Consider the following 17483-nt stretch of genomic DNA (forward strand, 5'->3'; position numbering starts at 1 on the left):
ATATATATATATATATATATATATATATATATATATATATATAGTCTCCATTTGTGTGTGTGTGTGTGTGTGTGTGTGTGGGAACTCACCAGTCACGGTGAGAACATTATTTGTGATACTAGCACAGATATGCAGCCGTCCTCTCCTCTCGGTGTGGTCTGTTCCACACAGGCTGGGAACATTCTCCACGCATCGTTTATGAATATTCATCATACAAGCTGCAGAAAACCACACATAATTAGATTGACAGCATTACACATGCAGGGTTTGTTTCTCACTCACTACTTACTAAGAAATGCCCACACAATCACCGCAGACACCAGGACGCACACCCACAGACACACAAAAATCACACCCACGCTAGTTAACATACAGAACACTAAATAGACAGCAGTATTTACACATGCACTGCACATAAAATGATTTAAACAACTGAACGATTCAAAAACAATTCATGTTTATATATGCCCAATCTGTATACGTTTATAGCAGTGCTATACAAGCGTTCAGATTTTTATTGTCTTTTAATCAGATAAAAATAAAAATACATCTATGTTAATAGATTTATAGTCTCATACAGAACATAACAAACATTTTGCATATGCATCATTTCCAAATGATCAAACAGATGAGCAGAACAAACAGTCTATTATGTAATGCATGATCATAACCAGCAGAGGTCCCTGTATGAGGGCTTTCATAGTTCAGTGTGTGCGCAGGTTCAGACTCACTGTCACATTTCATCCCCTGGTGTATGAGCCCGTACAGTAGAGAACCACAGTGGTCACAGAATGTGGGGCTGGAGTATGTGTGTACCTTGAACCTATGCTTACTTCGAGGGTCCTATGACACAAAACACACACCGTTTCTTATCAAAATAAGAAAGCACCTCAACAGAAGAGTGAAATTACTAAACCTTAGGTTACAACAATAATGCTATAACTTGCATTGCAGTCACAATGCAAGTTATAGCAGAAATATATAGTGCATATAGGTTTGAAATATATAGTAACATTATCAATAGATAAAAATAAAATATTATTAATAATCACTATATATATATATACAGTGGGTACGGAAAGTATTCAGACCCCCTTAAATTTTTCACTCTTTGTTATATTGCAGCCATTTGCTAAAATCATTTAAGTAATTTTTTTTTCCTCATTAATGTACACACAGCACCCCATATTGACAGAAAAACACAGAATTGTTGACATTTTTGCAGATTTATTAAAAAAGAAAAACTGAAATATCACATGGTCCTAAGTATTCAGACCCTTTGCTGTGACACTCATATATTTAACTCAGGTGCTGTCCATTTCTTCTGATCATCCTTGAGATGGTTCTACACCTTCATTTGAGTCCAGCTGTGTTTGATTATACTGATTGGACTTGATTAGGAAAGCCACACACCTGTCTATATAAGACCTTACAGCTCACAGTGCATGTCAGAGCAAATGAGAATCATGAGGTCAAAGGAACTGCCTGAAGAGCTCAGAGACAGAACTGTGGCAAGGCACAGATCTGGCCAAGGTTACAAAAAAAATTCTGCTGCACTTAAGGTTCCTAAGAGCACAGTATACATATATATATATGTATGTGTGTGTGTGTGTGTAAAGAAAAATTTTTTTTTTCCTTCTCTCAAATCTTTATATGAATTGAGAAGTTCATGCCACGGTGTGAATTAATTCCCGTTTCAGTTCATACGCCCACCTGAACATGTAAAACATCTGAAAGAACAGCTATATCTGCCTAAAATCACTGTTGCTTAAAATAATTTCATTACATACCGATTCATTTAATAGTGAAGGTGACAGTTATACATACATTGTATCACAGCAAGTGCATTAGAAACAGATGTTACACCTACACCAACACAGTATCACTGAGATACTATAATGGTTTTTATTAATATTTTAAATATTAATATAAATTGATAATTTTTATATTTATATTTTCTATTTGTATTTGAACTTTAGTTCCGAGTTTTAGTAATTTTGTTGTCATTTTTAGTAGTTCTTGTTTTTATTCATTTTTATTTCAGATTTAGTTTGAGTTATTTTATTATATCAGGTTAGACTAAATGAAAATAAGAAAATTTGCATTGGCAGCTAGCTGAATTAAAATACGTTTTAAAATATTTTATTTCAGTTAATGTTTATTTTATTTCAAGAAATTAAATGGTTTTATAGTTTTAGACTCATAGAAAATGGCAGATAAAAAGGCATTGCAATTTCACAATTCATTCCACCTCAAGTACAAATAATATCCATTCAATTTATGAGAACATTTCACTAAGAATTCACATAAATCACCCATTTAATCCTATAGGAAGTTCAGCAAAACTTGAGCGATTGAGCAACAGTAACCAAGGAGGGTGGAGCTTGCAAAGGTCAGCTGCACCCACATAACTGAAAAAGCAAGCACTGCAACTGATAGCAAGATATACAAGAGGGAATTTAAAAAACAATGAAGAGAATTCTGCAGCACTATATGAAATGTTATGATAAATTCCTACAGCTAGGGGGCGCCAATGTAGAGACCTAAAGAAATAATGTACTGCAAAGATTACTATAAAAATAATGCAGCTATATGAAGAAGCAGAATTTTGACTGTTGCTTTTCCTTTGTTTAAATAATTGCAAAATGCAAATTTAACAAAAGCAAGTTAGTGGTCTAATTATTCAGCACCTTTTTGGTGTTCTTCAAGCTTCTGTAAAGGAGTCAACGGTGAAAGGGTCAAGAACCAAAGCTTTCCTACACATCTGCATCCCACAACGGAGATGCAACAAAGATCACTTGTGACTTACAGTATCATTCACGGAAAACAAACATAATTGGCTGCAATGCAGAAACAAAGCACAACACAGGAAGTGCGCGTGTGCGTCTGCTTTTACACATATAGGGAGGAAGCGCGGTTATAAATAGAGATTAGCGAAGAGAAAACTGATGCCTCTGCCTGTTTGCATGTGAATATATAATGCAAGCAAACACAAGAGGAACATGATTAGTGTTAGGCTTCATTAAACCGTACATAATCAGTTACCACTGAATAAATATTTAAACTGCTCACCAAGCAGTGTGCCTACATAAGTGTGTGTGTACTGCTTAGTCACAGGAAGAAGTTTCTTCAACTGAAAAGGAAGTGTATTTCACTATCAGAAAAGATGGCGCAAGAGAAGCCAGAAGGGGGGAGGATGAGGGGAGTTTTCTAGTGTATGTGTTCACAGGCTTTACTTACATCTGATGCGGGGCCCTTGTCGGCCCCGGGGCAGGAGAAAGTAACAAACTCATGGCAGCGTTTGTGGACCACGAAACCGCACACTTGGGGGAGAAAAAAAGAGAGAACTTCATTAGGACATTTTCGAACATTTCCATCATTGTGCACAATATTTTACAGAAAGCACAAGCACATTTTTAAGCCAAATTTGTTAGGCTTTGAAGGTAAAACTATTGAGTAGACATCATGTTCATGTTCAGAATGGAGACAAAAATGTTCTGGTTGTCAAATGTTGATGTAGCAGGTTAAAAGTTAGTAAATGTGATGAACTACACTGTTGGTTACTTGTTGCTCCGTTAGTGCTGAGTAACCGGTGGCATAATACAATCACATTCAGACATATTTAAGTGCAGCTCGAGGGTCCAAATACTTCTTGGAGTCATTGTTTATGATATTACATTTTTTTATATTATATAAAAAATATTTATATTTTTTTATATAAGCTCGAGATGACATTTGTGCACTCTAGCTATTCACATCAATCAGTGTTGTTTCAGTACTTTTATATACTATTATAATATTTCTTAATGTTTCCAAATAACCCTAATTTTTATATTTTCAGTTTTCACTTAAATTTTTAAGTTTGAGTATTTTTACTATGGTAGGTTCATAATTTTTGTTCATTCCCCCCCACCCCAGTTTTAATTGTAATAATTTTAATACATCAACTTAGTTATTTTATTTCAGTCAAATTAAGTTTAAACATGCATATATTTATATAAACATGCATGTAAATATTACATTTTAATATTTATATGCACTATAATATTTATGCAATTTTTATTTCAATTAACTATGAAAGTTAACAGTAACACTGACATGAATCTAAGTAGTTTAATATGTAAGTTTGTTTTTACTACGTTGTAATTTTTCTAAAGTTTTCATTCATTTCTATTTTTTTCTTTTTAAAGTTCTAATATTTATATATTTAAATATACAAATATTTATAATTATATAATTTTTTTACAAATTACAAATCTATTCCAATTAACTGTAAAAGTAAACAATAACAACACCGACATGAATCTCAATAGTTTGACAAGTATGTAACTTTTGTTTATTTCTTCACAGCACCCTGTAATGTAGGCCTAGGCCTTAATTTGCATGCAAGCAAAAATGTCAAACTATCAAGCAGTCAACAAATAAAAGTCGCCATATGTAATTAAACTTCATCATGTACATGTCTTGTTGCTTCAGCTGCATTGTGAACTTGAGCCAAGCATTTTGTCTTCCGGCTTATGTTTGCATAATTGCACAATTTGCCTGTTACTTGATCATAAACCTCACAACCTAAGGTTATAAAAGAATATGCCTCTGAAAATCTAATACTCTCTAAATCTTATAATAAAATCACCAAAACCCCATATTCTCTGGTCAGTCCAAACAGGTTCATATTCAGCACAGTTATTGGTAGGGGTCAAAAAAGGGTGACATTTACACCTTAATCTCTGTATACAATGTTAAACTAGCATTAGGTCAAACTATGAATACATAACACAAGCTAAAAGAGTCCACATTTTGAAATAACCATGGAGTTCATGGAGGCCTAAAAGCACATTTTCTGTGCTGATTTCTGCAGAACATTTTTAAATATGTTAAACAAATCGGAAAACACAATCGGAATAATGCACATAATGATAAATGTACACATTGAATTCACTGCAAATCACTTCGAAATGTCTGTCAAATGAATGTAAATGTATAGGCATCAATAAAGAATTTATATTTATGATATAACATTTTTTACTAAGTTAATAATACTTTAATAAATAATGCTCTTGTTCAAAATATAGCATGGGATGGGATAAAAACTCAAAAAAAATGATTGAGGCTTTTTGTAATCTGCTCTTTTTATAATCTGTCTAACGGTGTGGCAATCAAAGCCTATAATCATAAACCGCTAAATGATCATTTTCCAGCTAAGCCCTGATCAGCACTGAATGATGAAAACTGAACACTCCAAAATCCTGGCCTTAACAAGTATTTTTGTCTTATTTGTAAGGTTAAAATATCTAAAAATCCTTGAATCATGATCATTTTACTTGAGAAGCAAAACAGCATAAGATATTTAGCATATCTTTAAAACAAGACTGTTTTGTCTTATTGCACTGAGTATTTTCCCATACATTTTACACATAAACTAGTTAAAGATAAGTGAACAAATCTGACAGTGCAGTAAAACAAAATACACTTGTCAACAAGTCTAAAAATCATTTGCAGAGTCACTTCAAGTAAATGTGTCTTGTTTTGGAAGGTTTTTTTTCTCTCCTGAAAAACAAGTCAAAAAGTCTAATTATTAAGAAGTATGCAGAAAACAGCTTACAGGGGATAGTTTTGGAGGTACAAGGAGTCCAGCTTGTAGACATTATTATTATTTTTTTTGCAGGTGTCAAAGATCAGATTCTTTGAATAGATATGATGGTTGACTACTTAACTGTGAAGAACATGCCCAGTCATAATTTACCAAAAAAAAAAAATTATATATATATATATATATGATGTAAAAATTAAACATTATCTAGTTATCTTATCTGGCACTTTACAATAAGGATCCATTTGTTATCATTGGTTAACTACATTAGTTAACATGAACGAACAATATAAAATACTTCAAGCATTAATTATTCTTAGTTCATTTTAACAATATTAAAATCAAAAGTTGAATCTGTCTATATTATTTAATAGACTTCAGCTGATAAGAACTAACAATAAATAACTAACATTAACTAACAAAGATTAATAATACAAACTGTGCATAGTTAGTTATTGCTCATAGTGTATATATATATATATATATATATATATATATATATATCTTACTTATATTAATTAAGCATACTTTTCAGCATAATGAATTGTAAATGTTACTGACAAATAAAACTGGCCTGACAACCATAAAGAAAGAAGCAACAATCCGATAAACACACACAAAACATCACAGGCCTTCAGACTTTAATCACTGGGAACTGGCATTTATTATTAACCAGAACTATTAAATATGTATTGTTTGACTAATTATTTATGAGGTTGATAACCCAAAGGCAACTGTTGCGATCTGTGATTTAGCCGCAAACCTGTTTCACAAAAATGCTATTTCTGTCCATTTCGGACACACATGTAGTGTACATTTTAGCCTTCTGAATACCTGGGTGAACTTGACAGGCCAGGTAAACATCAATACAGGGGTAGAGGTGAGGAAAGGAACCACAGTCTGGTATGCACTGACATTCCAGCCGCAGGAATGCATGCATAGTTAGATAAAGGAGGCGGCAGGGACGGTTGAGTCACAGCGGCCAGACTGAAGCTAAAGGATCTCCCCTTCACATGTGAACCGTCTATTCTACTCGGCACACCCTTCCCCTTTTCTAGAGAAGCATTCCAGGACATTCCCTCTTTAATCTGTCAGTTGTTGCCTAGCAACAAGACCTAAGTGTTAAAGAGTGTGGAACTGTTCTCTCCCCTAAATGTCAAGTTTACAGTCTCCCTTAGTTTAACTCTTGACAATATCACAATTATACACATGTAGAGGAGAGTGGGGTAAAATGTGTGACTTCCTTAATCTAGCAAACTGTATACAATTTTTGCCATGTGATTATATACACTGCCGTTGGTAAGATCTTTTTAATGTATTTGAAATAAGTATCTTATGCTCACCAAGGCTGGATTTATTTGATAAAAATACAGTAAAAACAGTAATATTTTGAAATATTATTAATAACTTCTCTATTTCATTACATTTTAATGTGTAATTTATTCCTGCGATGAGAGGCTGAGTTTTCAGCATCATTACTCCAGTCTTCAGTGTCACACGATCCTTCAGAAATCATTCTAATATGCTGATTTGCTGCTCAACTAACATTTCTTATTATCATCAAGATTGAAAACAGTTGTGCTGCTTAATATTTTTGTGGAAACCATGAAAACTGATGTTTTTTCAGAATTATCTGATGAATAGAAAGTTCAAAAGAACAGCATTTATTTGAAATAATCTTCTGTAATATTATAAATGTCTTTAATGGATTACTATAAAATAAAAATAAAACAAATAAAAATCTTAATGACCCCAAATTTTGTAGTACTGTAGTTCATGTGGAAAGGGCCTTTTAAAAATGTATGTGTTCTACAAAGCATGTAAAATGAAGCAAATTTCACCAAAGACATCTTAGGTGGCGCTCAGAAAAAGAAAGAAAGCCCACCATTCAAGTATTGATTTACCTTTATGTATTTCTGTACAACACTAACTTTAAGTATTCCCATTGATTCAACCTGCCTGTGGACATCACAGTTTCTCCCTAACCTACTTTTTTATAGAAATCATATTTGTCCTGTTATAGACATCTTGAAATATAATTTGGCATATTAACTTCATCTCAAACTTTTTCCTGACGAGAGGCAACTCAAGTGGCACAGCTTCTCCAGTTCACACCTACGCATTTGTGTACTGTTATGATAAGACAAACGTTCCAATCATGACGTATTCGACATGTTTTCTTTGGAAGCTGAGCAAGTTTGAACCTGCACAGTATCTAGAAGTTCAACCTTTGGTTCATCTCGAACACTAAAATATGGCACAGCAGTGACAGAAAAGTTGCTTTTGCATAGGCAGACTAATTAGATGTGTGATTAACCCTAGAAAATCATGAACACTACTGCACCCTTTCCAGTTAAACCTGTGTCTTGTTCTTTGTATGTTGCATTTGTTGCAGTGTGTGCAGTCTTAAATGAGGAGATGAACAGTGAGTACCAAACAAACTTAAAGCTTTAATCCACTGCTTGCAGCCACATTCACATGTGACAAATCACTGGCCAATGCCCACCAATCTCTTGCCGTAGTACTAGGGATGTAACGATTCACTCAACTCACGATTCGATTCGCGATTTTGATTTCACGATTTGATTCACTTTTTTTTTTTTACAAAATTAGATTTAAAGAGAAAAATTTAAGACAAATTATAAATACATTTTTTCCTTTTATTATTGCTTGGACAAAATGCTGCACGTTTCTTTGTGAAATTGAAATATAACACTATAATAATATACTAATATAGCACTTGCATATAATTGCTCTTTTGTTGGTTTTGATTGCTTCTATTGTCCTCATTTGTAAGTCGCTTTGGATAAAAGCGTCTGCTAAATGACAAAATTTTTATATAATGTAAATGTAAATAACAAAATTTGAAATTTTAAAACAAACCCCAAATCAAATAAATAAGTCACACAAATAAAATAAATCTCATCATATAAACAAAATAAGGCTTTGTCTGTGCTCTTTCCATTTAAAATGAGAAGTTTTTTTTACAGTTTTTCACTGCATTTTAATTAGAGCCCAACCGATATGTTTTTTTTTGGGCCGATACCGATATTTGGGAGTAAAATTTTTTTTATATTATTTGTGTATATTATAGTACAGTACCAGTCAAAAGTTTGGAAACTTTCCCATTCGTGTGTCCAAACATTTGACTGATACTATATATAGAATGCAGTATATAAATAAACAGAATATATATACATAAACAATTTTTTGCAATGATCACTCAAATGTGGTGATCAAACACTTATAATGACGTGACAAAGATATGTGATGATGGAGGCAGGGCATTTAACAATTTAACAATAAACTTTATTCAAAATGAGTCTGATATCAGTGCACTGAACAGTAAAGTTGAAGTTTATTCAACTTTAATTCAATTCAATTCCATTCAACTTTATTCCATTGAAGTTTATTTCACTTTGGAACATTCATTCAAGGATTTGTCTTCACACACAGACGAAACTTACTAGAGAAGTGTGAAGTGTGACATAATATACCTCTGTAAATAAATATAAATTCACGTCTCGCGCACTTTAATGCGCTTTGAATGTAACGTATATGTTCTCTTGGAACTGGAATCATGGTGGAATATCATGTGACTTACGGTCGAATAAGCCAACGCTTGAATGCTGCTGCCTGAACAAGAGACCTTACTGAAGTGAAAGTGTTGGCTGGTGTCACTATCTCACGAATGCGCTGGCGGATCTCCACCAAATTCGGGGGATCCCTTCAGCTCAAGGAGCCTCTTGAATGCCACCCTCCGCGCCTTTTATCTGCGTTATATGTATGCTCTGTAAAAAAAAAATTCATATCGGCGGCATATTCGCCGATACCGATATGTCGGCGACAGGCTCATATCGGGCGATATTATCGGCTAAACGATATATCGGTCATGATCCAAACAAAGATGCTGCATATGAACTTTAATATGCATTATACAGAGGCAAGATGAAAAGAAAATATACCATCTAAACTTTTCTAAAGACAGTAATTTCCCCTCAGACATACATTCATATAAACTCCTACCTCTAATTGAATCGCGATTTGTTTAGCATCTCAACTGATTTGAATCGTCACATATCTGAATCGATTTTCAAACAGATCACGGTTAATCGTTACATCCCTACGTAGTACCGTAAATTAGTGTCACAAATATTCAGTGCTTATGTGAATATTACAACCTGAATTACTCCTGAGCTTCCTGGACAATATGGACCATGCGCTTAAATAAAACACACTAGAGAGAAATAAAGAAAATGACAGTTGTGTTTGCAAATGTCACTGCCACGATGCTAAGGTGTTATGGTTGCAAGGACATTGCTATGTGGTTGCTAGAGAGTTCTGTGTGGTTGCTAGGATGTTCTAGGATTGTTCTAGATGTGGCTCAGATCCCTCCTTCAGTGTAAGTTCAATGTTATTTTAACTGGGCACGAACAGAAAATTTAGTTCTCAGCTTACAGGGAATGTTCTCAGAACTTTCGCTAACATTCTGGCAAGGGTATGAATAAAAGTTCTTCCAGTAACATGTTCATTCAAAGGTCTTTAATAATGTCCTCAAAACTTTAGCACGAAAACCTTATTTATATCATTCATCATTCATGGAATGTTTTTTCCGTGAAACATCTTAGTTGGATGTTTGGAAGATTTTTTTTAAAGGTTACTAAAAACTAAAGTTTTTAAAAATTGGAAAGAAAAAAACATTTTTAACGTTCAGAGAAACATTTTTATAATGGAAACATTAGCAAAACATTCTTAGAACATTTTACATTAGGTGGGTTGCAAGTCTACTGTCATAGCAGGAAAATAAAATTCTATATGTAAGTAACAGAATGCAATTAACTCAACCATATGATTATGTATTGTTAGGATAAAAAATAAGCAGGCAATGTTTAAAAGGGAAGAGAAAAGCTTGCCATATCTTTTCTTGCTGATGTCAAAGGCTACGCATTCAACTGAACCAAACTCTAATGTATGTTGGTGCAAAATCACCTGTCTTTTGGTAGAAGAAAGACAAATTAGTTACATCTGAACATGATGAACTGGTTGCGTGACATGCTCTCAGTTTTGAAAACTATGCACGTTAATAAAATACGACCTAGACTACATTAAATACAAGCACAGCTGCACAATTATTCAATAAAGTGATTGAAGTTGCACGGGAAAATGAGTGCTGAAGAGCATTACCTGACACCAGAAGCTTTAATACTGAAAAGGATTATTTTGGATTCATGACCAAATAAAAAAAAAATCTGCAAGGATTGGATGCAGAGTAAAAAAGATTTACTGCAATGTAGACAGCTTCATTGATTATAGTGTGAGCATTTGCAGGAGTCCATAACTCTGCTTGTGAAGCTCAAACGGTTGCTTGAAACACGTGTAAAACTTGCAGTGACAGCTTCAGTGATTAAAATGGGATCAGAGTGTTCCAGTATTCTTTTCTGCATATAATATATTCAATATTTACATAACGGGTTTGTTTATGATGCTACGAGCGTGAAAATGCAAGTTGATCATTTAGGCACTAGTTTTCTACAAGGCAGATTTGACATTGGGTATAAAATCCAACATCATACAACAATAAATAAAACTGTGCTTAAAATCAGCTTTGAAATATATTGAGAACCCTTAACTTTAGTGGCAAGGTTTTGTTCAAATGCTCAGTGATGCTCTTCCTAGCAGTCACTACTAATAAAAGGAATTACACTGAACACAAACCAAATGGCAAAACTAGGCCTTTACACACATTCATTATGGAAACTCTTAAATCCCACAGCTATGCATCTTAATTAGAGTCAAGGTCTTATTAATTATATCTTTGCGTTCAATTGTTGCCCTCCAGTCATTACAGATGTGTGATTCAGAAGGTTCATGCAGTCAGTGATGACGGGGTTCTGTAGCAAAGGCCTGCTATCAGTTTGTCTGTCCCTTTAAAACTCTCCAAGCAAGCACAGAGTCCATGCAGTCACTATAATAACATTTCCAAACACTGCATCCAGGTTTCCTTTAGTGTAGAAGTCGTGCGCATTACTGTAAACTAAATGTTACTGTTTACTTCACAGTCATTGTCTGTTGAGTGGCAATTTGTTTTCTGATCTGACAAGCTTCATAAGACAAATGAGTGAACTGAAGGAGGAACCCGAGCCATAACTAGAGACCAGGACATTATAGAGACTTCACGGGATGGGCTATTTAGACTTGAGCTAGTAAGCAACCACATGTTTAAAAAAAAAAACACTCAGAACACCTTAGCAACCACATAGTAGAACCCTGGAAACCACTCACTGTTGTGAATTTTGCACAGGAAAACACTAATACCAGTAATACATCATTTTTTAAAGACAATTTACTGAATGAATTGAAGGGAACACAATATGTTTTCTAAATGTAAATGTCTAGGAAGCAAGCAATGAGTTGTGCCAGATTTCAAAGTTTGAAAAAACAACTTCCAACCATTATTATCTCCATTTTCTTTTAACTCATTTTACAAAAAACTTAAGGCTTGAATACCTCTGTTCTCAACCACTAGAATATGGAAATGGCATAAACAGTCATGTTTATAGTGAAACTGATCAAAACACAGTTTTTGATTAAAATAAAAACAAATATCTAACAGTGGGCTCCGCAAAATCAACTTAATTAAAATGGAAAACCAGTTAGCTCACTGACAGATATTTGTTCTTGTTATAAGCATAAACTCACTTAATTTTGTTCAAGCTTTCATTTGACATTTGCGTGAATTGCATCTCAAGTAAATGCATTTTGATTTAAGGATCATGTTTAGATATTTGTAACAGAAAGCAAAAATAAAAAATACTAAAGGAAGACATTCATTTTTTTGCAACGCATGCAAACTTTAATGCCATGACATAATGAATTTAGGACTTGCTGTTCTGATTAAAAACCTTTTTAAGGTCTTAAATTGTGGAAAGGTGAATTAAGACTTTTTAAGACCACATTTTTTAAGACATTTCTTGGTTTTTAGCTCATGGATCTTTTACTTATCAGACAGTTTTTTACTTCACTCCAAGTATACGCATATACTTTCAGTGTAGTAAGCTTACATACAAATGATAAGAATCATAATGTAAATGAAAAACAATGACAGCTACTGTTACTTTTTCAAACATCACATTTTGGCATGGTTCCATCTTGTTCAGGCCTGTGTAATTTAATACGAACCTGCCTGCTTGGGTTTGTAGATTTACATACACGCAGGAGCACAACAAGTACATGTTTTGCAGTGGTAGAAAGATCAGTGACATTAATGAACAAATTAGTAATGTGATGGCATCATAAAAAGGCTGTAGCTTTAACAATGGCATTAATACAAGCATTTTGTACAATTTCAAAAATGTGTTGGGTTTACTGAACAGTAGCCTTCACTTCAACCTCTTGTTTGCATTTTCATCTCTATGCACCACCTCACTCTCTTCGCCTCATTCTCAGTCTGCAAGTATTTGCCAGTAAAATTAAATGGTATAAATAGCTGTTGTGCTGGTATCAGACACATCTCTTTGTTACCTGAAGCAGGTCAGGGACACACAGCTCTGACCTCCTCTCATACCTTCTATTTTACACTTCTACCAATTATAAATCCTTACAAGAAAAATAAAAGAGACAAGTATGAGACGTGAAACTTAAATTAGTCTTGTAAATGTTTATGTAAATGTACCTATTCATATTTGCATTAGGAATTTAAAGAACCCATGAAATCGCTAGACGAACATTGCTTCTGCCCTTTGTTGGAGTATTTCCCGTTAAAAAGGTTGATTTGTTAAATTTTTAGTAGTATAACGGTGGTATCGAAGCAGAAATGGACTAAAAGCTACAAATCACCCGTTTTGGTTTCACAGTGCCTTTAAAAATTATTTTGTTAATACACAAATGTAATTTTGGGAAAAGCAGGTTGTTCTCTGTTTAGTCTGCACATGTGCAACATGAGCAAGATGGAGGCCTGATCTATGCTTTGATTAATCAGTCTTTATTTCTTTTACGCTTGCATTTGTATGTGTGCGTGTCAAGTAAATGATCAACATTAACTGTTAACATATCGCTGCATCAGCAACAGACCCGTCTGGCCCTCGCAGAGCACGATAAATATATCAACCGAGTCAATATGTCTTTCTGCTTGGTAAACATAAAAACTTTTGCATGACTATGCATTACAGCAATTATTTAAAAATGGTATCATGCCAACATACTGTACAAAATGGCATTAGATGATAAAACAGAGCAGAGATTTAATATTGGCAGGCTCTCATATACATACATGATGCCAGAGGGATGAACTATCAAAAACTAATTCACTACAGAACACAATATTAGAGATTGCAAAGATAAAGAGCCATGGAAGAGAGATGCTGCTCTATGTGTGATAAAATATGTTAATCAATTCCATAAATTTAGAATTTGTTGAAGACCATGTGGAGGCAGGAAACATGGGAACGAGGCGTTAAGCCAAGCAGTCCATTTGTACAGAACTCATTGTGCTAAAACACGCAGATGACAATTTCGGTGTATTAATTGTACTGTAATGCTTAGCATAACAGTCACTACTTAAATATCAAAGATTATTCACATATCGGTGAGCCAAATGTTTTGGAAACACATATTTAAAACTTGGAGCAATTAAAAATTTTAACTGAAAGATTTGCTGAAAATACTCCTCTCCATATAAAAGATGGAGAAAATGCACAACCTGATTTCCAGGTTTCCTTTTTTCTGACAGGTGGGGAATCTTGATTTGATAATTACCTTAAGACTAATTTCCTAGTCCATAAGTAATTTCACCTATAGGCAAAGCAGTTCATTACGCCAGTGGCTGATGTAAGTTTGACATCTGAATGCTTTTAAAGTTGACTTCAGTGAAAAACATTGTAAAATGTATGACGACTAGCCCTGGTTTCTCCTACTATGTATTTGCTATCTTATTAAAGTAGCACTGCAATGTAGTAATTGTGGATGATGCGTTTTTAACAGCCCATTAATGATCCGAGTAGGAGGTGATGTGTTAAGGATAATGCTGCCAAATGCCAGTTTAACAGCAGTTTGGGCTTTGACATTCATGGCAACAGTGCCTGAATACTGTGTTTCATATCTGAATGTTCACTTTGTAGTTCACATGGGGAAGCTGTCACCAAGGGCTATACTCAGTGATGCCAAGTTAAGAGACAAAAGTTCAATTCAATTACAAATGCTTTTCTCTAGCTGCGCTTTTGTATGGAATGGAAATAATGGCGCAAATGTGCAGCTGCGGCAGAAACTTTAAGGTATGTGTCTAGACAGAAACAAACTACCCAAGGAAATATTCAGTGGCGAATAAGCTGTGACGTAACTATTTTCACATGAATTTGTATGATGTGATCCATATTGAGGAAATCGTAAGCATAAGAGCCAGGGAGGCATAAGAAGATCATACAAAATAAATTGTGAATTGTAAAATAGTTACAAACTGCTGTGTGTGTTGGCTGTGACAACTAACAACAACTGTCACTCTTAATTTCTTCAACAAGCCACTAGAAAACCAAAAGGCTTCTCTGTATTTCTTCCTCAAACACAAGCAAATGAAATGAAAGAACAATGTAACCAATGTTTGCAACACCGCTAGCGTTCAAAAGGCAAGCAGCTGTCATGTAACAGAAAATGAACAGTTGCAGTCACTGAAAATGCACAGACTCAATTTCTCTAGGGGGCCAAAGAGTCTTACCTTGACACTGGAAGCCTTGCTTGCCGAACCCCCTGCAAAAGACACGAGACTGGGTGAGAGATTACAGCACGGAAACCAAATCTGGATGCATTCCTCTGCGCTCAGCAGCAAGACGCGCAGGCGCGCCATATTCCGCAAAATCGCCAAAAACATTTCTAGGATGATGATGATTATTATGATGATGGCTTAATCATAACGAGAGGGATTTCTCGTGATAGCCAGTTAACATTTATCCTTACTACAGCAAGAGAAGAGCCTAAATAAACGTGCTGTAATTGCATAAACACACAAGCGCACTGAAATCGAAACATCTTGTCGAGGTGCAGCATTGCGCTGGACTCGCTGCGCGTGTCGCTTGTCTTTTCCGTCTGCGCTCGGCGTCTTTGTTCAGCGGTGACAGCACTGCGGATGTCTGAGAGCGTTCAAACGCTTTGGTGTTTTTCCTGTCACGAGCATCAAGTGAGTCACCTGTGCCCTTCACGGCCGTTTACATACAACAACACCTTTGCGTCCTCCAGCATACTCACCAGATGAAGTCGGTGCAGTGGCTGCAGAAGGTCGGTTGTTTGAAGAAGCGCGCGATGAACTTGTGGTTCTTCACTTCGTGCACGTTCTTCTGCCTCAGCGCGCCCTGCCTGGCGAAGCCTCGCGGGCCCCCCGCGCCCTCCGTAGCCGCTGGGTCGGCCATGATGGGGACGGAATGGATGTGGTGGGTTGAAATCTCCTCGACTTGTAGCCTGCGCCGTTGTACGGGGGTCTTGCTCGGCTTGCGCTTCGCTTCCCGGTTGGTCGGCACGCGCGCGCGCAATCGCCTGCCTCTCCCCAGCTGACTGTTGTCTCGAGCAGCGGTGCTTCAGTCAGTGTCAGTGATACTGTAACCACGCCCCCTTCGTGCAGCCGTTTTGAATGACTATTGCGGTTGAGAAAAACATTTTGGTAGCGCAGATTGAGTAATCCGTCCAAAAAGAATTTCCGAGGAAACCGTCATTAGACGGGTGACTGAACGAGCGCCAGATGCACAACACTTGTTGATTTGGCGCATTGCAAACATTTGCCATGGTAGCTTTCCGCCAAGACGCTTAAAATAATATTAACATTGAAATTGTGCTACGTGGGTGTCACATGTTGTGTTGTTACCCTCACTGTGTGGACATTTAATCATTATTCAGTGTACAGTTGAAACGGTACTATTTTAATATGTTTGTAGTATTTTAATAGACTATGCTGTAGTATTTTTGTATTTTGTTTTAGGCATATCTGTTTAAAAAGTAGAGCATGCATGACACTAATTACTATAAGGTCATGGGTTCGATTACCACATAATGCAGGAACTGGTAAAGTATAAATCTTGAATAAGTTTGTTTGGATGAAAGCTTCTGCTAAATGCATGAATGTGCTTTATAAGTTTACTGCTTCTCTCAAAACTGTGTAGACATCATCATCATAAACATCAAGTAGCTACAAGAAGCGCTGTTGTTATAATCCCACAACTGTTGTGACTTGTAACATTATAACAGAAAACATGGACAAATTTGGATGGATGGATTTACTGTCATAATCAAATTTCCTTAAAAAAGACAAAAAATAGTTGCTCTATCACCCTCCATTTTTACCTAAATTCATGTGAAACGTTTTCATTTGAAATGTTACACATATACAAAACATTTTAATTCAAAACAGCAATTAACACTGAATAAAATATATAGATCTAAGACATAAAACATGAGGCAACGACTCTAAAAACATAACTGACATTGTGTGAGTGCATGCGCTTTTTCAATTATGTCATGTCAGCTTATAGACTGTCCCATTTTGTGCAATCTTTGTGGGTTGAGAAATACTTATGAAAGTAGTGTTACAGCCCTCCCAGTCTGGGCAGCCATGACATTTCAAGTTTTCATTTTTTATTTATTTCTTTTTGTGAATTTTACTTGTGTGAATTATGTTTATTTACCCAGAGAACCTGCTGAGTTAGGTGACACCAGTTCTGTAATTTATTAAAATTCCTTCAAATGATCTCATACAAAAGTATATATGTATTAAACCAGGCATGAAAAATCCAGTTTTGTTTACATAAAATATTTTTTGTCCCAATATATATTTGAGCTGTTCTTTACACACTAATGCTGGCCTAAATTACCCTTCCGATTCATTAAACCAGTTTCAGATCAATACTGTACGTAAGTT

The 17483-nt window shown here is 35.2% G+C and overlaps 1 protein-coding gene across 2 annotated transcripts in view; it reads right to left on the minus strand.

Annotated features, from left to right (window-relative positions):
• The window catches only part of LOC107564527 (protein kinase C beta type), a 26753-nt gene extending 10541 nt beyond the window's left edge, over positions 1 to 16212 (minus strand). Inside the window, exons 1-5 of one of the 2 annotated variants that reach the window (XM_016249628.1) lie at positions 15824 to 16209; positions 15297 to 15328; positions 3241 to 3323; positions 732 to 843; positions 90 to 218 (exon numbers count right to left, since the gene is read on the minus strand). In XM_016249628.1, coding sequence (XP_016105114.1) covers positions 90 to 218; positions 732 to 843; positions 3241 to 3323; positions 15297 to 15328; positions 15824 to 15984 — 517 coding nt within the window. In that variant the 5' untranslated portion in view covers positions 15985 to 16209. Of the gene's footprint in view, positions 1 to 89; positions 219 to 731; positions 844 to 3240; positions 3324 to 15296; positions 15329 to 15823 lie in introns of both variants that reach the window. The other variant, XM_016249637.1, reaches the window with a different exon arrangement.
• Between the last annotated feature and the right edge of the window lie 1271 nt (positions 16213 to 17483).

Source organism: Sinocyclocheilus grahami, unplaced genomic scaffold, assembly GCF_001515645.1.
Source record: "Sinocyclocheilus grahami isolate Dianchi unplaced genomic scaffold, SAMN03320097.WGS_v1.1 scaffold25.1, whole genome shotgun sequence".
In the NCBI taxonomy this organism is placed as follows: domain Eukaryota; kingdom Metazoa; phylum Chordata; class Actinopteri; order Cypriniformes; family Cyprinidae; genus Sinocyclocheilus; species Sinocyclocheilus grahami.